Consider the following 24596-nt stretch of genomic DNA (forward strand, 5'->3'; position numbering starts at 1 on the left):
AGATAGATAGATAGATGATAGATAGATAGATAGATAGATAGATAGATAGATAGATAGATGATAGATACATAAATTATAAATAAAACATATAAATGTTTTTAAAACATGAAGTGTTTACAGAAGCACTATCACCATAGCCAAGATATGAAATCAAACAAAGTACTTACCAGTAGATGAATGGGTAGAGAAAATGTGATATGTAGACTTGGTAGAACACTATACAACCTTTCAAAATAAGGATATTATATCTTTACATCAGCATGAATGAACCTGAGGTCATTAAGTTTAGTGAAACATACCAGACATTGAAAGACAAGTACCAGATAACAACATTTACATAAAGACATTTGAACTGTTGCGCTCATTGAAATAAAGAGTTGAATGGTAAACAACCACGGGGTGGAGTGGTTGAGATGAGAGGGAAATATTGTCAAAGCATATGCAAGGTTACATAGGAGGAAAGCATTCAAGAGATCTACTGTACATCAGTTAATATGTTATAGTAAGAAAACCACTGAAAATATGTAAATATGGTAAGAAAGTATAGTAATACAAGTGTCAGTTAGGTCAATTGAGCCACACCACAGTGGCTACATGTACTAAAACATTATGTTGCTTGTGATAAACGTGTAAAATTTCTACTTGCAACTTGAAAGTTAAAATAATCTTAAAAGGCAAATTAGGCAACCTATCTCCCATTCTTTTAGGCCATATCAGTTTGTTACTAAAAACATAATGATAGCAATACAAGGGAAAATTACAGCCCAATGGTACTGATGCACAGTCACAAAATTTTTAAGCCAAGTAACAAAGCCTCTCTCTTCTTATATGCATATTATATGTGCGTGTATGTGTGTGTGTCTATACAATATCATAGTTTCTGACATTATCAGAAAATATGTATAAATGATACAAGTGAAAAAAATGAGACCCAACAAACCATTGAACAAAATCACTAACAATAATAATTTTAAAAATCTTAGTAGATGGTCAGTAGACACAAGCTCCCTTAGACATGAAAATGAACTATTTTGTGTTAAGAGGCATCAACATCAAAACTTAATCATTCACAGGATTTTCCTTAAGATTTGGAAGCCCAGAAACCTTCAAGGAGAGTTAGGTTAGCACTGAACAGTAGGTCATAGCCACTGTGTTAGGACACGAAGGATGTGAAAATATAGAAGCTGGAAACAAGGCAACAGGCTAGCATTAACAACACTAAATAGATGCAAATGGTTGTTTTATATATTTATTTGCATATATGCAAATGTATGTAACAATAATAAAGAAAAAGTGGCCATGAATTTGAGATAGTGTGGGAGAAATGGGGAGATATGAGAAAAGAGAGAGGAAGAAAGGGAGGGTAGAAAATGATGTATTTTAAGTAAAATTTTAAATGTTATTAATAACTTCCAGAATTATAAATCTTCCAACATTTTCAATGAAAAATAAAATAATACACTCTACTTTAAAAAAAATTAAGAGAAACAAAAAGATTCAAATTGCAGCCTGCAGTTTCATCTCATCTCTGCACTGTTCATAGTTTGTTTCCAGAGCCCTGGGATGTAAAGAAACAAACCAGGCTCCTGAGGGGCCGTGATGCCAGTGATCTTCACCAAAGCTAACTTCACGTGGAGTGACTTGGCCCATCCTGCTCGCTTAAAGCCAGCCCAGAATTATAAACTCCCATCAAATCTGTCACTTGATTTCATTCCAATTAATCTAATTCATTTGAATAGGATTCAAATGATTGAATTCAACTGTAGCAAATTTTTGCTCAGTGAAATTGGTCTATGATTGGAATCTATTAAGTTCAATTCAATAAAATAAATTTAAATATTATCTAGTAAAATTAATTCTTAATTAATTAACATTTCAATTCAGGTCCAATCTGAACTTCCATTCTATATTTCTAAATTTGGCCATGATCTAATCAATAAGATAAAGCAAAATCCAATGTAATTCTGAAAGATACAACCTTAAGCTAATCAACTTCATTCGTTTCTAGTCTCCCCTAATCAGATGAGTTTAGAGACATTCAATCACGGGAAGAAAAAAATGTTCACCTTTAATGATCAAATTGAAGGTTTATATCAGATGTTTAAAATGATGTGTTTTCCCCACTGTCTGCAATATAACTCTACAGAACATTGCTAGATTTTTTCTTTTGTTTAACCTTTATCTGAACATAGACTGGCATAGAATTACTTGGTTGGAAAACAAAAGAGAATATTATTATACAGCTTAATACACTGACTTCTCAAAAAAAATTATAGGGTACTTGAAATGACACACTTCTACATCTAAGATAATACCAAGACGTGTGATTTCTTTTTTACTTTTATAAAGTGTTTAATTTAACCAGTAAAATACAGCTATATTATTGCAGGATCATGATTATAAAACTTAAAATTAAAAGGTAATAGCGATACTATGCTTAAAATATGAATTAAATGAAGGTTCCTCTATAATAAATATGAACATCTCTTTTTTAAGTATAATTTACTTTTTATAGATTCTTTGTGGAACATGCATCATGGCCCCCCTCCCTTCCCATCTACTCTCTGCCTTGCAGCCCACCCCCAAGGATAAAACAAAATAAAGTTTAAAAGAAAAGAAAGAAAAAATCTTGTCATGGAAGTTATAGTGTGACATAGTCTATATATTTTTTTATTTAATTGAAATTTTACATACCAATCCCAGTTCCCATTCCCTCTCCTCTTTCTGCTCCCTCTTTCTCCCCCTTTCTCTGACCCTCCACTCCTCAGAGAGGGTAAAGCTTCCCATGGAGAGTCAACAAAGTCTAGCATACCCCTTTGAAGCAGGACCAAGGCCCTCCCCCATTATATCTAGACTGAGCAAGGTATCCCTCAAAGAGAATGAGTTCCAAAATGAAAGTTCAAGCAGTAGGGATAAATCCTGGCTACTGCCCACAGACTATCCCCGACATACAACTGTAGCCCACATTCAGAGGCCTAATTTGGTCCTATGATGGTTCCCCTGCTGCCGATCTGGAGTCAGTGAGCTCCCCTCAGCTTAGGTAAGCTGTTTCAGTGGTTATCCCCATCTTGGTCTCAACCTCTTTGCTCATGATATTGCTCTTCCCTCTCTTCAAATGGACTTTGGGAGCTCAGCTCAGTGCTTTGCTGTGGATCTCTGTATCTGCTTCCATCAATTGCTGGATGAAGGTTCTATGATGACAATTAAGGTAGCCATAAACCTGTTTGCAGGGGAAGGTCAATTCAGGCAACCTCTTCACTATTGCTTAGGGTCTTAGTTGGGGTCATCCTTGTAGATTCCTGGAAATTTCCTGAGTGCTAGGTTTCTTGCTAGCCCCATAATTGCTCACTCAATCAAGATACCTCTTTCCTTGCTCTCCCTCTCTATCCTTCCTCCACCTTAACCATCCGGTTCCCTCATGTTCTCCCCCCCCCTTCCCCTTTATCCTCCTCCCCTTCCATACTTCACCTCCCCCCACCTCCATGCTTCCAGTTTTCTCAGATCTTGTCTATTTCCCCTTCCCAGGGGGATCCATATATGTTTCTGTTTGGGTTCTTCTTGTTACCTAGCTTCTCTGGGGCTGTGGGCTAAATGCTAGTTATTCTTTGCTTTATGTCTAATATCCACTTATGAGTGAGCACATATCTTGTTTGCCTTTCTGGATCCGGATTACCTCATATAGGATTTTTTTTCTAGTTCCATTCATTTGCATGCATATTTCAAGATGTCATTGTTTTTTTACCACTGAGTAGTACTATATTGTACACATTTTCTTTATCCATTTTTTGGTTGGAGGACATCTAGGTTGTTTTGATGTTCTGGCTATTACAAATAATGCTGCTATGAACATAGCTGAGCAAATGTCCTTAGAGTATGATTGAGCATCCTTTGGGTATATGCCCGAGTGGTATTGCTAAGTCTTGATGTAGGTTGATTCTTAATTTTCTGAGAAACTGCCATACTGATTTACAAAGTGACTGTACAAGTTTGCATTCTTACCAGCAATGGGGAAGTGTTCCCCTTAACTCTGCATTCTCTCTAGCAGAAGCTATCATTGGTAATTTTGATCTTAGCTATTCTGACTGGTGTAAGATGGTATCTCAGAGTTGTTTTGATTTGCATTTTTCTGATGGTTAAGTATGTTGAGCAATTCCTTAAGAGTCTTTTGGTCATTTGAGATTCTTTTGATGAGAATTCTTTGTTTATATCTGTACCCCATTTTTAATTGGGTTATTTGGTATTTTGATGTCTAGTTTCTTGAGTTCTTTGTATAATTTGGAGAACAGTTCCTTGTCTGATGCAGTGTTGGTGAAGATCATTTCCCATTTAGTAGAATGTCATTTTATGTTATTGACTGTGTCCTTTGCCTTGCAGAAGCTTCTCAGTTTCAGAAGATTCCATTTATTTATTGTTGCTCTTAGTGTCTGTGTTACTGTTATTACATTTAGGTGGTCTCCTGTTTATGTCCTCTCCAAGTCAACATATTGCAGACTTGTCTGGTAAGAAATTCCCACAGGTAATCAATGACAGTCTCAATATTTTCCTTTGAGCTTGCCACAGCCTTACCCTGTAGGCCAGAGAATCTACATTGTTTAATGGAATCCTGACAAAATGGAAACCCTTTACTGCCTCTCTACCTTACCTTCCATCAGTGTTGGGGGAAGGAAGACATTATTAACTAGAAGTGATTGCTCCGCATCTTCACTACATAGGCCTCTTGCTTCTATAGGAATTTTGAGACATGGGCTCCATGGTCCAGTTTTTTTAAGTGAGTGTATTGAGAAAAACAAACTCCACATATCAATGAAGACTGACCAACTCTAACTGAGAAAACTCTAGAACTAGTGGTCAGTTCCCACTTTCCCTTCCCAGGATCAGTAGATCCCCTTTATCCCCTTTAGTTTGTGGTCCTAAATTCCTTGGACCATGCACATTTCAAACTGTAGCAAAAGGAAACTCTAGCCTAATCTTGGAAGCATTAGCTGCCAGATTATCTGAAAAAGAATAATCTGGTAGCTAACTTGCCTCAAAAGTTTCACCCTGATCCTCCAGGGAGGAGCTTGTTACTTGAACTCTCTCATCTCTCCTCTTTAGGTCAACAGCTTTAGAAGGGAGGTGCTCCCTGACATCAGGATGCTCTGTATGCACAAGAGATCAGTTCAGGTGTCTGTAACTAGTTAGCATATTATTTGTCACTTGATTGCTGCAATGAGATAAAAGTAGTTGGTGCTATTCACTGAGGAGGTGGAAGAGCAGGACCTAGGCAATGCAGTGATTAAAACGGAAGAAAGGAGGGCCTCAGAGAGCAAAATCTGAGTTACTTAGGAGGAGCGTGCCTGAGACGATAGATTAGTTAGTTACTGTGCCTCCCTGTCCAGTCATGACCACTGTTCATGTTTGTCTATCCCATTACAGTATGGAAAATCTGAACATATACAATAAAAAAGTCTTTTAAAGGATTGAATCCTGCCATGTCACTAGCGGCCTTGAACTTTTATAGTATACCAAAACAGATTGGCTGCAAAGGAGCTACCATAAGGGGGCACTACATGCCAAGGTGTTTTGGGCAAGTTAAAGCTGTTCTGTTTTCTCTTGCTAAAATGTTTCCTGTGGGCATTCAGGTTGTTTCCGGGTTCTGGCGGTGACAAACAGTGCTTCAATGAACATAGTTGAGCACATGTCCTTGTGGCATAAGTGAGCATCCTTTGGGTATATAGCCAAAAGTGGTATTACTGGGTCTTGAGGTAGGTTCTTTCCTAATTTTCTGAGAAATCACCATACTGATATCCAAAGGGGTTGTACCAGCTTGCATTCCTACCAGCAATGCAGAAGTGTTCCCTTTTCCCCACAACCTCTCCAGCATAAATTGTCATCAGTGTTTTGGATCTTGGAAACTCTTACAGATGTAAGATGGAACCTCAGAGTTGTTTTGATTTGCATTTCTCTGATGGTTAAGGATATTGAGCATTTTCTTAAGTGTCTTTCCACCATTTTAGATTCCTCTGTTGAGAGTTCTCTATTTAGGTCTGGACACCATTTTTTATTGAGCTATTTGTTCTTTTGATGACCAATTTCTTGAGTTCTTTGTATATTTTGGAGATCAGCTAAATGTCTCTCAACTGCAAAATGGATAAGGAAAATGTGGTACATATACACAATGGAGTACTACACAGCAGAAAAAAATAATGACATCTTGAAATTTGCAGGCCAATGGTTGGATCTAGAAAACATCATATTGAGTGAGGTAACCCAGTCCCAGAATGATAAATATCATATGTACTCACTTATAAATGGGTTTTAGACATAAAGCAAAGAAAAACCAGCTTACAATTCACAATCCCAGAGAACCTAGACAGCAATGAGAACCCTAAGAGTGACATACATGGATCTAATTTACATGAAAAGTAGAAAAAGACAAGATCTCCTGAGTAAATTGGGAGCATGGAGACCATGGGAGAGGGTGGAAGGGAGGGGAGGAGAGAAAAACATATAGCTCAATAAAAACAATAAAAATTAAATTAAAAAAGTCTCCTGTGAGTTCATAAATAATCTGGAAATAGTTAAACATTTAGGGAACTATGAAGTTTGGGGGTATTGCCTTGCATATCTTCTAGAAGTGGACGAATGAAACTCATTAGATGTCCCAGACACAAACTTGAGTCTTGTTTGAGCACATGTCTACTTAGTAGTTAAGCAGCCTGGTAAGTTACACGTAGCACAGACCTCTATTCTAAAGAACACACTCTGGAAAACCCGTGTACAGACTGCATTTTCAGGTGTCTCCATGCATTGGCTCTGGCACTTCTGCAACAATTTGTTATTAGCGAGACTAGTAGTCTTAAGTAGACTTAAGTCTTTAAGTGCCCTCTTTTCTTTCTCACTCGAGCTTCATCCAGCTCATAAGAAACTCTCTGCTGTGATGTAATTTGATCTGAAGTGGATTCTAAAAGCAGAGTGATCAGACTTCATTCCATCCCTTCCTGCCTGATTTAATTCACTGTGCCTCACCTTGACAACCTATGTCTCACTAACCTAGAATGTGGCATCTGAGTACAGTGACTCACCTACGTGACACAGTTAAGTAGAATCTTCATAGTCAAATGTTGAAGACAAGTCTCTGAACTCTTGTATAATTTATTTCTTTTCTTACCACTTCATATTCTTTTTTTCTTTTACCACTTCATATTCTTGTCTTTTAAAAAGTCTTTTCACTTTGATTGCTTTTAACTGTTTTCCCCCAAAGCCAATTAATAGGTAAGTAATGGTTTGTAAAGAAAAAAGTAGCATTTCATTAGGATAGCATTGGAATGAAGCAGTTCTTTGCTCAAAGAGAAAATTGAACCACTCTTCCCTTGCTAAATATGAAATATATACAAAATTAATGATTTATTTTTGTTATTGTGATTTAAAACCAAATTAGCCAGTATGAATAACAAAGTGCACAATTTCCTTTTTGCTCAGGAATTGGTTTGTCTTATTGCCAATTTGTTTGTTGGTTTGCTCGTGCCAAAAGTCATGTGCTTTGTGGGGACTTGATTTATTCTTCTTGGAAAGAGAATGCAGTAATATCAACTTTGCATTTCCCTCACCTGAAGCATTAGTTATCCAGTCAGAAGTACTGTGGTTTGAGCAACAGAGAAGGGAAAAGAGGCTTGATAGCCAAGTCCCTCTCATACTCTCCCCTGATCCCTGGTATGCCACTTCTTTCAGGCTGAACAGAGGAAATACCACTATAGAACTTCTTTGTATCCTGCTGTCCAGTAAGACTCGTTCCTTTCGTTGAAATGAGGCTCTTCCTTACAAAACTGGGGGTGAGATGGAGGAGCAGTTGCTAAAATGCTTTCCCTGCAAGCATGCAAATATGAATTTGGTCCCCAGAACAAATTTCACTCAAGAACAGTTAGGCAGGGCAGTAATCCCAGCGCTAGGAAACTGGAAACCCTGGGATGCTTCCTTACTAGCTTCCAGGATGAGTTCAGGGCTAGCGAGAGACCTTGACATGATGCAAGCTTCCATGATGAGTTCAGGGCTAGTGAGAGACCTTGACTCACAAACAAGTTGTGAACACCTACAGAATGGCACCCAAATTTGACCTCTGGCCTGTGGATGCAGATGTACACACAGGCACAAATACAGGCATGTAAAATGCACATCCACCTACAGAACCACACACAACACACACACACACACACACACACACACACACACACACACACACACTACTGGTACAGAGCCAGACTTTCATGCAGACCTGAGAGTTCTTGCTGTGCATCTAAAGCAAACCTGACATTGAAACTTCCTTTCCCCAGTGTCTGGGCAGCCCCCGCAGACGCTGCCAGGAGCCAGCTGTCCCTCTTCTTCCACTCTCATAGTCTCCTTCCGAAGGTGAAGCTGAATGCTGTCTTGCTCCTTTTGTTGACATTGTTCGGATTTTCACAAAAAAAAAAATATTGAACCATAGCTCTTGGGTCATGTGAGTTTCTATAATTGTCTGAAACGACAAGAAAGACACGGTGTGGAGTTATTTCAATTGGCTGCTGGAAAAAGTAGACATGAAACTGAGGGTCTCAGGTATAGAATTCTTTTTTTAAGCGTTTTTGGCATGGACTGAATAAGTTGTTCCTCTTGGTTGGTCTATTAACTCCACTTCTATTTGGCTCTATTTTATCCCTGCACCCCAGCCAGAAAGTATTGCACCTCCTAGTTTTCTAAAACAATGACACTAACCAAAATTTACTGGGGAAAAAACATTTATCATTAGTCAGCTAAACAATAAATACTCAAATTGGATTCAATAGCTAAGGAAGTAAAGTTTTTTATCTGGCTAGGGTGCCTTTTGCAAGTCAGCCCAGTACTATCTACCTTTTCCTGCTTCCTGCTATCAACACAAAAACCACAGCTTTCTTCTTAAAGGGAATAAAAGATAGTTTATGCTGGAGTCATTGTGAGTGACCAGGGCTTTGAAACACAGGTTTGGGTTACCTCAATTTCCATGTCCCAATGTGGAAGCAGTTTTATGAAGTTTTTTATAGTTTGACAGAAATAAGGCAAATTTAAAATGCATTGGTGGGTACTTGAGAGAGGCAGGTACATCATGAGGGAAGCCATTCTTGTAAGCCTAAGATGCTATCTGAGGACATACTTGGCTTGTGGATTGGTAGTCCTGGTTGCCTAATACGTCAATAGATTCTAAAATGTTTGATCTGTTGTCACAAGGCATTGGTTTTGACTCAGAGGATGGCATGGAATGGCTAGTCCAGAGAGCCAGAACTAAGACCAACATAAGCCTGTGGACCTGCAATGTTCCAACCTCTCCACAGTACTGAAATTCTCATCAGACAATGGATCTCCGCAGGCAGATTTCTTCAGCAGTTCCCATGCACAGCCAACACAGTATCTTCTCAGACTCCCCTTTCCACTGTCACACAGCCAGAGAGAGACTCAGAAGACCTGTGACAGCTCAAAGGACAAATCACCTGCACGTTTCCTGGCATAGAGTAGATAGTTCCCATAAAGCACACTTTGCAAACCTTTAAAAAAGGAACTGGACATTACATAAGGAAAACAATTTTGTATCATGGGCCATGGCTTTGACATTAGGAAGTGTCAAAACTCTGGTACTTTCCCCTGACCCTGACAGAAAGAGAAGAAACCCTGAAGCAAAATCATTCGAGGACAGAGTTCAAAACAAAATGGCTTCTCTGCTGAGACAGGGCCCCTCTAGGCAGGATACAGCTGCAGATTGGCCCCTCAGCTCGGAAAGCTGGCTTCTCTCTCCCTTTGAAACAGAAGGGAAATCTTTCACTATCAGATACCTACCAAATCAAGTTCTTAAGTTTCCCATAACGATCATAATATGGAAAACAGTAAGCTTTCTAAATTCAGAGAAATCTGGGTACTTATATGGAACAGAACACCCACTTCGCTCCTTTTCAAGTTAGAGTATTGATTCCCTCAAAACTCAGAGCATGACCCTGAATCCAGAACCACTTTCAGTGACTTTAAACAGCCTGCATTTTAACAAATCTGCTCTTGAGGAAAACTAATACAGCATCCCACTTGGTATCACAGAAGTATGTGCATTACACCATCATGATAACTATGACATTATTTATTTAGATGTTGTGATGACCCAGTTGGTAACTGAAGAATGCAAGGCTTTCCCACGTCTTTCTTCAGAGCATTGACAGACACAAGTGTGCCTGTACTGAAAGGACAGGTGGAGGTAGATTCTTATAATGGAATTTCACCCACAGGCCTAGAGATTTTGATGGATTCCCTCTTTGGCTTACTGGCTGGCCCTATCTCCATTAATTTTGTCATTCCTAGTTTCTTCTAAGGTCCATCTGTCCTCTTAGCATGTCCCCAAAATTCTTCCACATTCTTACCTCTTGTAGATTTTTCCTTCCTTTTCAAGAATAGTGTTATTTCAGTATAGAAGCAGTAAAATGGGATAAAGACTGACAGGAAGAGAAAGCAGAAAGGAAATTGCATTGTACACAGACGTGCATTCTGAATGCAATTGTGTCAGGATCCTAAAAGAGCAAAATCAGAGAATCAAAGAGAATGGATGTCAGTGGCACTAGGAACAGAGGAAACAGAACTATTGCTAATAAATAAAAGTTTCCATTAAACAAGGGGAATGGGTTCTAGACATTTCTGGATAGCACCACAGTTAAGACTAGCATGCTGTTTCAAACACTTAGACACTTTGTTAAGAAAGGAAGATTCATACTGTGCTCTCAGCACATGAAATGGAAGAAAAAAGGCCCCGTGGCCAGCATCTTCTCAGTCTCGCTTCCCATCCTTTCTACCTCCAGGCTGTTCTTGCTGGCATTCTCTTAGAGTGGATTCATTTTCCTTCCACTTCTCTGGCAGCCTCCCGTGGAATTCCAGCACCGTTTGTGATGCTGTTGTAGTCTTAAAGATCGCACGGGTGTCTCTGCCTCTCCCAGTATTTTCCAGCTTGCCCTGATGGATGCTGAAACAAGACTTTCAGCTCAGGAAATGCTCCTGGGGCTGGATGTCTGCATCTGATTGCCTGGAGGATGTGCCAGACTTGTCATCTTATTTTTCAACTTTTATTGAATGGAAAATGTCTTCCTGTAGACGGATACTGTTCGTTCATTTCCCGGCTGTCCAGACCCAAATAATCAAACAGAAACTGTATTAATTATAACACTTGGCCTATTAGCTCAGGCTTCTTCTTAACTAACTCTTAGATCTAAAATTAATCCATTTCTATTAATATTTTTATTGGCATGAGGCTGTAACTTACTGTTAACGGTCCAGCATCTGTCTCCTTCAGCAGCTACACGGTGTCTCTTTGACTCTGCACCCCCCCCCCCGTTCTGATTTCCCACCTGGCTTTACTCTGCTAAGTCACTGGCCAAAACAATTTCCTTATTAACCAATGGTAATAAAACATATTCACAGCATACAGAGGGGAATCCCATATCATCTACCCAAATAGAGCATGCTAGTATTCTCTTAGTTTCCTAGACCAGAAGCCCAGAGTGAGTTCACAGTGCCTCCTAACCCCCTCCTCTCCTAAATTCCATCTACCCCAGATATTCCAGATGCTCTCTGTTTTCTTTATTCTCTCCTAGTTTCACATTATTAATTATCTCGTCCATTATCAAGAGACCTTAAAGCCTCTCCTCCCTGATATCATCACATAGAAATTCATCTTTTATCTTACTCTATATTGTTAAAACCCGAATTGAACAGTAATGATTCCCTGCTCCAAATCCTCCTGTGGCCTCCTATTATTTCAGGATAAAGTTCGGGCTTTATAAGCTGGAGGAAAGTAGCCCTAAAAGGCAAGAAGTAGTCAGTGTGAAACAATTTCTCCTTTGGACAAAGATTTTCCAGCTCAGCCCTCATTTGCTATCTAATACTGTGTTCTGCTGCTACACTCCCCAACTCTTCTCCCCAGCCCTACTTAGCACCACATGCTTGCTTCTGCATACACACTGCATATAAAACTCTTCTGTATGAATTGTTGCTTACTGTTCCCTTTATATAGGACTCCTTTCCACTTATGTTTCAGTTCACTTAGATCAAATCAACCTACGAGACACAGCTCAGAGAAAGCAGTCACCATGACCTTTACCTCATCACACCTCGTCCCACACTCACAGCACTCATACATCTGTTTCCCCATTCCCTGCAACCTGCATTTTCCTCTGTTGTTCTACTGGTTGGCACATAATCAGAACTCAACGAGATTTGCTGACCAGCTAAAGGGATAAATAAATGAATGGAATGGATAGGGGATTTGGATCCAGGAGTTCCTGCATATCCCAACATCTGTAGACAAGATACTCAGGTTCCTCATATCACATGGGGTAACACTTTGTATAACCTATGTACCCACATCTTCTCCAATATGTTGCATCATCTCTAGATCAACTTTAATAGCTAATGTAAGGTAAACGCTGTGTAAATAGTTTTTTCTGTTTATTTATTTATTAAAGATTTCTGTCTCTTCCCTGCCACCGCCTCCCATTTCCCTCCCACTCCCCAAATCAAGTCCCCCTCCATCATCAGCTCAAAGAGCTATCAGGGTTCCCTGCCCTGTGGGAAGTCCAAGGACCACCCACCTCCATCCAGGTCTAGTAAGGTGAGCATCCAAACTGCCTAGGCTCCCACAAAACCAATAAATACAGTAGGATCAAAAACACATTGACATTGTTCTTGAGGTCTCAGTAGTCCTCATTGTCAACTATGTTCAGAGAGAACAGTTTTAACCCAGGCTTTTTCAGACCCAGGCCAGCTGGCCTTGGTGAGTTCCCGATAGAACATCCCCATTGTCTCAGTGTGTGGGTGCACCCCTCGCAGTCCTGAGTTCCATGCTCGTGCTCTCTCTCCTTCTGCTCCTGATTTGGACCTTGAGATTTCTGTCCGATGCTCCAATGTGGGTCCATAGTTCTTGCACACTGTTACTGAAGGAATCACTATGAGAGGTCTGTGTATGTTTGTTTTGATTCCCAGCTTGCTGATTGTGTGGACATAGAAGCTATGGACACAGAGAGATGACTTCATAACAGATAGCTAGTATGGTATGATATGGTGTTAGACTTTTGATGTGAGGCATAAATCTCCTGGCTAATAAAAGAAGGATTTAGCCTTTCTAGACCGAAGCTCTTTATAAATAAAACTAAGAGGTCAAACTTAAGACATGACAAAGCCTACACTTAACTCTAGCCATCTTTTATCTCCATACTTCTATCAGTTCTCAGAAGAGCAAAATCATCTATGGAGTTAGCTGTATATTGCAGAATGGTTCATATGCCTTCAATGCAGCCTGACGCCATCTAGAATTCCCATTCCCTGAATTAATACCTAAGTTATAGAAGCTTGAATGTCAAAGCTTTTGTCCACCAAGATGTATGAAGAGAAAGAAGAAACTTGAACTTTGACGTTCTGTCTGATGTTTTAATTAAATGTTCCTATTATTAAACTAATTTTACGTTAGAGATGGGCATGTGGCATTAGGTCTATCAGACACTGCTATAGTTCCTAGGATGAGAGAACAAGGGTGAGATTATAAGGATGCAATTTAGGTCCCTCTCTAACTGTGCTTTTCCCCTTCCTTGCAGATGGAAGTCCTTACACGTGGTGGGTTGGCAAAGCCAATGAGAAGCACTACTACTGGGGAGGCTCAGAGCCTGGGATTCAGAAGTGTGCCTGCGGCATCGAGCGCAACTGCACAGACCCCAAATACTACTGCAACTGTGATGCGGACTACAAGCAGTGGTGAGTGCCCCCAGTGCAGTCTCCCTGAGTCTGCGCGCCAGGAGGGCTAATAAAAGGGAAGTCTGGGAAGGTGTTAACGCGAGAAGATAATGGGGAGAAATGTGGGGAGCTAACTCAGTGGACAACTGTCAGGAGTACCCCGGCAATACAAAAGCAGAGTGAGGTCAGCGCGACAAGGGTGCACACTGGGAAGCTGGCTGACACATAATTGATGTGTTCATATTCCATTCCGAGAGGAAAATAATGAGTCATGTTGGCAGCACTGATTTACATTATAGCATGTGCCCTGCAAGGATGGAGGGCAGAATGCAAGGTGCAGATACCTGAGAAAAAAAAAAAAGAGAGCAGGCAAATGTCTGCAGAAGGCTTTCAGCTCCCAGGATGTTTGCTTTAGCACATAGACCAGAAACAAAATGAGGAAGGAAAAGGAAAGAAAGGGAAAGGATTCTTTGTTCTCCTTGTCCACAAGTGCCTGCCTGTCTCCTTTGCCATCATACGCAGAATTGTTTATAACCCTGATACAAATCAGTCCAAGAAAGATCTATTTGGGATTGTTTTCATCCCTCCACTGGCTTTTGTCTGCTTTACAGTGAGTGACTATGGCGGTGTCCATCACAGATAAAAATAGAATTAGCTGTACTTCTCTGGAAAAAGAAGAGAGGGCCAGGCTTATCTGGAAGAATATAAACCAGAAGAAAAAGCCTAGCCCACCTCCACCAGGTCAGACAGTGTTGGAGCCTCCTGCCCATTCCTGCTCTGCATAGCTACAGGAAGCAGGACCCTGAATCTCTCTGGTAACCAAGCCTAGGTTCCCCAAGTTCACCTGGAGTTACCATCTGTAAGAATGACGTACAAAATAAATTCTTTCTACCTGTTACTCAATAACTAATTCTTTTCTTTCTAATTTTTAAAATACAAAAATGATAGGATTTTCAGGCAGGAGGCCTACAGACTTAACAAGGATTTTATTTCTTTTAGTAAATAAAAACAAATATATATTGTATATATATATACATACATGTGTATATACAGGATATATATGTGTATATATGATATATGATACACATATATACTATATATATATACACACATACATGTATGTGTATATATATCTGATTTATTTCAGTAACTTAGAATCTATGGGTGTTACTAATTTCAAACATAAGTAGTTATCATTATGTTCTATTTTTTAAGATCACTTGTGTGTAGAATTATCAGAGGCCAGAAAAAGGGATCAGATCTTCTAGAGCTGAAGCTAGAGGCAGTTATAACCCATCCATTTCAGGTGTTGGCAATTGAACCTGGATCCTCTGCAAGAATAGCAAGTGTTCCCAAACGACTGGACAATCTCTCCAGTCCCTCTTTATGTTTTATCTGTGGCTGGTTGCGAAAGAAAAACTCTAATAGCTAATTTTCAGCTCTGCCTGAAGAACACATCTATACTTATACATACACACGCTGCAGAGACTGGAAGCTGAAAATGGGAAGCGCATGGGCAGTCGGGTCAATCTTTTTTTTTCTGTCAGTCCATCCATCTGTTGTGTGGTCAGCAAATATCACTTGAAAAGTTACATAACAGAGATTCTGCCAGGTACTGGGGATGAAACAGCAAGTGGCACCAACAGGAAACTCTGCCCTGACTCATTTTTACTTTATACTGGTTATATGTCAGCAGGCTTAGAAGACTCTCCCATCCACTTGTCTCTTCTGCTCTAATTCCCGGGCACTTCAGGAGGTTGACTTGGCACAACCAGAATACTGTTACCATCATTGCTATTCAATTCTTCTTCCCCTACCTCATAGGAGCATGGAGAAAGGCAGTGGGAGGAAAATCTAGGGCATGCCTCCAAGTAAACCTCCTTGTTTCTAGACATCATGCTGTGTGCAATGGGATGATTGACAATAGAACATGCCCTTCATCCACAGGCAACTTACTAACCAGTGTAGAAAAAGGCCTAGACATGTGGCCACCAAAACAGAGTCTGCTTGGAAGAAGATGTGTAGGATACAACTTCCTAGGGGGAGAAATTACAACACTTGCTGAGACAAAGAAGGGAAGAGTCAAGAATGTCCTCAGAGAAAGTGGCATGCTCAAATGAGAAGTAGGGGTTGTCTGGTTTGATGTTCTTGAAGGGAAGCATAAATGAGCAAGACTGTCAGTACAGTGGTAGTATCATGTAACTGGAGCTTAGCCAGGCAGTTCTGTTCAGACTGCCATCAGGAAGTGTGTGACGGAAGGAAGGAATCAGAAAAATTGTACCGAAAAATGTCCTTTTATTAGTTGCTTTTCTATTAGTGTAATAAAAAACCATGACCAAGGCAACTTACAGAAGGGAGGATTTATTTTAGCTGAAAGTTCCAGAGGGAGAAGAGTCTGTCAGTACAGCAACAAGCAGGCATTGCAGCTGGAAAAGAAAGCTGAGAACTTACATTGTAAACTCAAGCAGGAATCAGAGAGAATGAAACCTCAAAGGCTGCCCACAGTGAGGTACTTCTCCCAAGAAGGCCACACCTCCTAAGCCTCCTCCAACAGCTCCAGCAGCTGGGAACCAAGTATTCAAATGGCAGAGATGATGGGGGGCATTCTCATTTAAACCGCCACAGTCCTTAAAAACTATCAAGGGCTTAAGGCACAGGTTGGAAGGACCATTGAGAATGACAGGATATGTATGAGAGTTTGGGAGTGGGTAGCTACCGAGGCCTGGTGTTTATGACCATGAGAGAAAAAGAGGAGTCCATGCAGGCTTGCTGTTTGCACTCCTAGAAATGCCGGGGCAGCAAGCTATAGAGACCAAGTAGCCTGAGTGGACTCAGAGACAATGAGTTCAGCTTTAGGAATATTAAAAGGGATCCAGTAACCTAATATCTGCAACCAAATCCAGAATGTAGCATTAGTGGGATTTCAGGGAACAAGTATAGACTTTAGAGAAATGCATTTGCCCCTGAGACCTTCCAAAGACTAAAACTGAATCCAGGTCACAGAACAGAAAGCTTTCTCTGGTTAAACTTGCTCTATCATTTATCACACACCTCCTCAACAGACGTTGGATAAACTGGAGCATGGTGCCTTGTTCCCTTGTGACTAAATAGCAACTAGGGCATCCTTACCACCACTTTGCTCCTGTAGAGTTCACTTAATGACATATAGCATAAGATACTTGTCTTTTGGACAAATTGAAAACTGGAATACACTTATAAAAGAAACTATCAAATGCTCTGTGCCACAGAGATAAAGATTTCAGGCTTAGCCCAGTAATACACTAGGCAAAGGGTCCCTGAGTAGATGCTTTAAAGATCTGAAGTCAGTAGAAGTGTTGCTGGAATTCTCTTTCATAACACTCAGAAGCAGTAGAGAGAACTTAACTTGAAGCTGGGCTGCCTTGGGAGATTCTAACCTCCCAACCACTTGATCTGTTGTCAGTATACTAAAAATAAATCACAAGTGAAACACTTATTGTGAAAACACTTTCTTTAATCTGCGTATTTTGATTGGGGGAGGGGGAGGAATATGGGAGTGGTGGAGGGGAGGAGGCAGAAATCTTTAATAAATAAATTTAAAAAAAGAAAAAAATTATATCAACATATAAAACAGACTTAATCAGAAAAAAAAACAAAAAAAGAATATATATAGAAAATTAAATGGACTACAGAAAAATAGACATTTAATAGTTGTATAGTAAAGGATACATCGTCATTTGGTATTCTCTGGATGGATGTAGCGAGGTGTGAAGTTGCGCATCTGTGTTCAGGTGTATATGTGTGCTATATATGTGATGTGTGTGTAGACACACACATGTTTGCAATTCAGTATATGCATGTGTGTGTATGTGGAGGGCAGAGGACAACATTCTGAGTCATGTTCCTCGGGATGACTGTCCACCTTATTTTGAGACAAGATTGGTCTAGAGTTTGCCGATTAAGCAGGGATGGCTAGCTAGATTCACCTCTCTGCCTCATCCATGTTAAGATTACCAGTGTTTATCACCACTGCTACCTCTGACTTTTCAACAGAGGTCTAGGGACCAAACTCAGGACCCTGTGCTTACAAAGTAAGCACTTTAGTTGCTTTACCAACTGCTCCAACTCTCCAGCTCATATGAGATTCTTTTATGTGGCTTTATATGGTACATATTGCATTTTCCAATGCTTCCAAGTGAATAATTGAAAATGAACCTCTCTGGGAAGTGGTTCCTTCTGGCTCCTGCCTGGCTCTGCAGCAGGTCTCAAGCAAGGTTCTAGCCCTCTCCCGGCAGGTGTTATGGATACGCCCAGAAATCAGGAATTATTGAAGAGTGTTTTGTTTTGGTTCCTAGCCCAGCACCCCCAGAAATGGCTTGAGAGGAAGGCAGTTCTGCAGAATGCACAAAGTCCTTGTTCCTCTCCCTCTCTGTTGGACATGAGCAAAACAGGTTTTTTTCAGGAGTGAAACATTGCCGACCATGGCTTATAAGGTCTGGGTTCAAGTACATGCTTTGCAACACTGTCTGGGTGCCTGTCCCCTCCACAACAGATGGGAAAGCTGGCTTTGGGTGCTGCTGCCTCCCTGAGTAGGAGCTATGAGTGGGGGACCAGTATCCAGGTGAGCCTCTGTGCCCTCTAGTGGTCACTGCTGTTACTTCTTTTGCTGAGAGATTCGGGGAAAGAAACAAGTGTGTACCTACAAGTACAACTCATGTGGGAAATCACTTTGAATGCATTATAAGGTAAGAATAATGCCCTGTTGGCCCCTATTTCAGACTTATTTCAGCCCTAAAAGAAAGCTAGTTCTTCCCACGAGCTTACTTCAATAGCAAAGACTTCTGTCATCCAGTGGACAGACTCAAATGAGTACGAAGTATTGCTGTAGCATTGTGCCCTCTGAGGTCCAGCTTGAGACATTTGATTTTTACAACTGTTGCTGCTGCTGCTGCTGCTGCTGCTGCTGCTGCTGCTGCTGCTGCTGCTGATGATGATGATGATGATGATGATGATGGTGTGTATGTGTGTGTGTACATGATTTATCTGTAATGATGGTGTAGAGTGACATGCCAAGGTTCACGTGTGGAGAACACTTTATGGAGACAGTTCTTTCTTTCTACCTTTATTTGGATCCCAAGGATTAAAGTTGGATCCTCAGATGTAAGAGGCAAGCACCTGAGCCATCTCACTGGACCCTGACTTAAGCTTTGTTATCAGCAAAATGGAATCAGATAATACTTGCCAAGTCACATGAAGGTCCTAAAGTGTATTGGTGACTATGTTCTTAAAATTACAATGAGATAAGCTATTTTTATTATTATTTAAATACAAGACTGGGCTAAAATCATTACAAACTTCTGAAATTGCATAATTTAGCACTCAAGAATAAAAAGAGACAGAAAAATGAACAGTAATGAGCAGCGAAAAGGCTAAACATCCCGTCCCCTGTTCCCAGGCTGACTTTCACATGCTATTGTGAAGATAGCCCCATTGTTTTTATCTCTCAGATAAGTTGTTGGTGCTGTGGTTTTAACCAGCTATTTGAAAATCTTAAATTCTAAATTTAAACCGTAGACCACATGTTCTATGTCTAACACTAATAAATATAGTGAACATTTACTCTTATCCAGTAGCGTAAGAGACATATAAATGGAGCTGAGATAAATGAGATTGTTGCTCAGAGCAGGACAGGTCTCACAACAAAGCCACCATGGCCTGAAGGTTTTCTAACCATCCCCATAATTGCCTGATTATCTATGCTGTGAGAAGTGTTGCACAGTTATTTTTGGGATTGAATGCGATTTAACATTTATGATTTACTATGCACAGCAATAGTCAATATTCCCACCTACCATGCCAGAATCCTAATTAAGCGAGCTTGGGTCTCAGCTAAGTAGCCACTGCTGGGTAATTCCTGGTCTCATGCAGCCCAACTCAATGAGCACGATCATTGCCTCTGAAATTAGCCATTCTGAAGCAGAATTATGGGTTGAAGGAGCATCGTTCTTTGCTCAAGCATCCTTTTCTCATTGTGTGGCTCTCATTGTAGAATTTCTGCACAATTGCATCCTGGCCAAGATGATGCAGGCATGGTGGGATGGAAGTGAAGTGAAAGGCCATCAGATCAGTCTTTGCGGGACAATTAGCAAGCAGTTCCCACCCCCATGCTAGGAAGGCTGCTAACCAGTTGATTCTGTTTTGTTCTTTCTGAATGGAATCTGCTTGTCTAGCAGGCATTTGCTTTCTGGGTTAGAAATAATCCATGCTCAGCCTTCCCCAGACAGGACTTCATCCAAGGGTCTCCCCCATGTTTCAAAGCAGCAAATTGCTTTTCCTTTGGCCCAGCTTCCTACCCATGAGTTTCTTGTATATTTCAAAAAGTATTCATTATACATTTTCATGGTTTATAAATGACTTTATCTAATCCTTTGGCCGACATTTCCCTGCAAAGTTTTCAGATACCTTTTACATGAACTGAAATATTTATGAGTGCAGTTTCATCTATATCATTGATCAGATAATGCTATTGGAGTCTTCCATTGTGTGTCAGGCATGGTTCCAGTGACTGAAATATAGCATGTCATTTAAACCTCACATTTGTCCTAGGATAAAGGACAATCATGTCACCATATAGATGAGGAAATTAAGTCCTAGAGGAGTTAATTTACCAGGTCACAGAGCTAAGAATTGGTGGGAAGAGATTCAAACCCAAAACAGACAACTCCTCGTGCTTAGATACATAGATAGACAGACAAATAGAGAATGAGAGAAATGTACTTTCACGTTGTTAATTGTGATAAAGAAGAAAAATATGAGCCATTATAAATGTTAATTAAATAATATTAACTATATTAGTTTTGTTGTGCCACCACCTTTCACTCATCTTTAGAATTCTCTCATCAGATGAAACTGAAACGCCATGCCCATTAAACAGTAGCCCCCTCAATGCCCCTGGTAACCACCACTCTTCCTCCTGTCTCTGTGATTTCAACCACTCTGTGCACCTCTCATAAGAGAAATTATAAAAGATCTGTTTTCTTGTGGCTGGCTTCTTTCACTTAGGGTAATGCTGTCAAGGTGCATGCATCTCGTAATGGATATCAGAGCTTCTTTTCTTTTCATGACCGTGTCCAAGTCTCTGCTGTGAGGGTAGACCATGCAAGCATAGTCATTAACCCAGCGGTGAACATCTAAGTTGTTTCTACATTTGTAGACACATTTGGGACAGCAACAGTTCCACAGTGAACATGACTCTTTTTTGGCTAGGTACTTTTATATACCTACATGGTGTTCTTGATGTTCATATGTAAATGTCTTATTGTTTTAATCTTACAATGAAGGATTCTTTAGGATAAATTGATAGGAATGATTTCTAACTGTTGAATCCCGAGCCTCTAACTTGCTGATTCTGTGACCTTTAGAGTGTTGTAAGAGTTCATAGTGGTCCTTTCTTGGCCATGGTGTTAAAGTAGGTACCACATGGTGGATGTGATGTTGAATAAGAAGTATTAATTTGAGAGGATCTAAAATCGCCTAGGAGACAAACCTCTGGGAAAGTGTGCACATGAGCTTCCTGATTGGTTTCATTGAGCTGGGAAGATCCATCCTAACTGTAGTTGTCACTATCCTAGGGACTGGGGCCCTAGATAGAGTAAAAAGTGGAAAGTGAGCTCAGCACCAGCATTCCTCACTCTCTGCTTCTTGACTGTAGACACAGCATAACCACCTCCTCACACTCCTACTGCCAGTCCCTTGCCACAGTGAACTGTGCCCTCAAACTCTGCACCAATATTAACCCTTCCTTTATTTGCTTTTATAAAAAAAAAAAAAACATGTATGGGTGTTTTGCTTACATATATGTATGTGTATCAAAAGTATGCTTGATGTCCACAGAGGCCAGAAGAGGGCAATGGATCACCATGGGTCCTGGGAATTGAACCTATATCCTCTGGAAGAGCAGTAAGTGCTTGTATCAGTTCCACCACCTCTACAGACTACACTGGATTGCTTTTGACAAACATCATATTCTATCAATAAGAAAAATGGCCAATACAGTGCAATAGACAAGAGATTCCCAGAAGATATTTGTAGACATAAAGGTCTTTCTATACATCTGTAGTTGAAGATGTTCATATCAAGAAGCACTCACACACCAGGCACATGTGAGTATGTGCACACACACACACACACACACACACACACACAAAACCAGTAGTACCTTTGGGAAGTTAAGGAGGAATTTGCTTAATCCCTTCTGCTCTGGCCTTGGGTACCAAGTCCTATTGTGATCCTGATGCTGATAGTGCTTTGCAAGCCCCTGTTCTGCTGCCCCATCCCCTGGCCTTTCAGTCTGTGGCCATCATAGATGCTCTTATGAACCAGGGCAGGTTTCTTTCTTACTCAGCCCCTGAACAGTGGAAACTGAATCAGACCACACCTTCAGCAAGATTGAAAACTGGATACTAATGAAATTGTCAGACTGGGAGAAGTGAGAAACTGCTCTCCAAATTAGCCATACTTAGAGATTACGGAAGAAAGCAAATTCCAAGGCCCTGCCAAGTTCCAGTGGTGGCCTCTGCAGTCACCGGCCTCACTGTGGCATCTCTGTGCATCCAGGGGCAGTTCTGAAGCCTCCTCCAGACCCCAGAGGGACAGAAAGTATCCCTGAATCCTACAGAAAGAACAACTGTATCTTGTCTTATTGATGTTACCAATATTGGTTTTCTTTAGGAAGAAATTCCAAGACTCTGCTGCAGATAGCTGTCCTTCTCAGTTGACCTAGAACAGACTATCACTGGACTGTTGTCCGGTCTATGAATGCAATGTCACAATGTCACCCCTGGATAACATCTCTACAGGATTAACATGCCCTAGTGTGCTCAGTAGTAATGTGAGACCACTTTATTAATATGGGCTCTCCTTATTGGGGAAGGAAAGGGAAAAGTCCACTGACTCTTCCTGCTATTTGTTTAAAGGAAATCTGTAGTGTTAGGTGCGGCAGGCTGCATCCCAGCACCCGGCCGCCCGCATGGCTAGCTTTACCCGAAATAATTACATGGAAACTGTATTCTTTTAAACACTGCCTGACCCATTAGTTCCAGCCTCTTATTGGCTAGCTCTTAGATATTGTTCTAACCCATTTCTAACATTCTGTGTAGCCCACGAGGTGGCTTACCAGGGAGGATCTTAACCTGTGTCTGTCTGGAGTGGGAGAACCATGGTGACTCCTTACTCAGCTTCTTTTTCCCAGCATTCTCTTCTGTTTACTCCACCCACCTATGTTCTAACCAATAAAATGGGCCAAGGCAGTTTCTTTATTATAATTAACCAATGTCCTTCCTCCATCAGAAATCCTATGTAAAAACATAGCCCCATCTCTACAGATGAAGATGACTTCTCAGCAATAGAGCATTTAAATATGGCTCACCGTGGAGAAATGTGCTCTAATACTGCTCAGATAAGGCTCCACTGCATTACACCAAATGCACACCACACACTTCGCAGAGAATATGAAAGTTTCATGTTCTGACCCCAAATCTAAGAGCAATCTAGACACATCTGCCTGACGTGTCCAGAAACAGAAGTCCTTTCCCATCATCTAGAAACTCTATACTGTGCTAGAAATTAAAATCTTTTGGAACCACCAGCACTTCCCGTTGCTCCCCAAAGAAAGAGACAAATGCAGTGCTTATTCCCTTGGATTTTAAAACAGGCTGTTCAGTGGAGGAAGGAAGGGGAAAGAAACCCAGGCAGCAGACATCCGCAGAGGACCTTCCCGTATAAAGCGTGAAATGAAGAGAAACAGAGGCAATCCTACTACAGAAGAAATGCTCTTTCCGACAAGGGGAAGGTTGTTCTGGTAATGGACAATCTCTCCAAACAGTGCCAGCAACTAGGATCCACGCATTTCTGAAAGGGAGCCGAGGAGGACTTCATACATCCAAACCACAAAACTACAGTACTGCCTTGCAGCACAACACCCCTGCAAAGTCTAAAGAGCCAAGCCCTTTTAGAAGGGCACATGCTTTTCAGTGTGTCTGTTTCAGTGTTAGGGGCCCTGATAACAGCTCCTGTCCTCTCATTAAGGATCCACACTGGGACGTGGAGGGAGGAATACCAGCCTGAATCACCCAGGCAAGAAGAGGATCGCTGCAGATCTGTGTTTCCCTCAAAGCCCCGTGCTTCTCTCAGCACTGAGTTAAAACCCTGTGGCAACAAGGATGGGGAAATGCCTCTCCCAGTTTCTAGAAGAAGCAAAAAAGATGATATATAATATACTGTCTCTGGCATATTCAGGAGCCAACTTGCTTGCATGGCATAGAACCCTCCTGACGCCTCATGGATTGTACCCTGACAGGAAGGTAATTGGACCCCAGAAAGATGTCAGCGAAGTGTCAATATGGTTTGACCACAGCCCAAAGTATTATTGATGACAGCACAGAGAAAGAGAGAGAGATGAATCATGTTACGTCTATATGTCAGCTCTTCCGAAGGCTGCAGGTTCCAGAAATAGATGGAGCCCACTAACTGAATGATAAATGGACTTGAGTGGAATAGATGATGTGCTCTTCTTGAGAGAAACAGAGGGTGATCCAAGAAAACATTCAGAGGTCACACTTTATTTCCTAGCCTTAGCCTGCTCTATGAGATTTGTTTTATGACCTAAGAAACAGAATGCTTTTGACACCCCCTCAACCAATCATGCTGCAGGATGAAATTAAAAAGCATGTTAAAGCTGGAGCAATAGGGCAGTTGGTAAAGTTATTATTTTGCAAACATGGACACCTGGGTTCAATTCCCAGCACCTACATCGAAGAAGAAGAGGAGGAGGAGGTGATGGCACTGTGGTGGCGGCAGCTAGGTGTGATATATATATA

The 24596-nt window shown here is 40.9% G+C and overlaps 1 protein-coding gene across 1 annotated transcript in view; it reads left to right on the plus strand.

Annotated features, from left to right (window-relative positions):
• Cntnap2 (contactin associated protein 2) overlaps positions 1–24596 on the plus strand; it is a 1600222-nt gene that overhangs the window by 1060322 nt on the left and 515304 nt on the right. Inside the window, exon 15 of the mRNA XM_050164469.1 lies at positions 13605–13761. Coding sequence (XP_050020426.1) covers positions 13605–13761 — 157 coding nt within the window. The remainder of the gene's footprint in view (positions 1–13604; positions 13762–24596) is intronic.

The sequence above is a fragment of the Alexandromys fortis genome, unplaced genomic scaffold, assembly GCF_014885135.2.
Source record: "Alexandromys fortis isolate MF-2015 unplaced genomic scaffold, M_Fortis_MF-2015_v1.1 scaffold_133, whole genome shotgun sequence".
In the NCBI taxonomy this organism is placed as follows: Eukaryota; Metazoa; Chordata; class Mammalia; order Rodentia; family Cricetidae; genus Alexandromys; species Alexandromys fortis.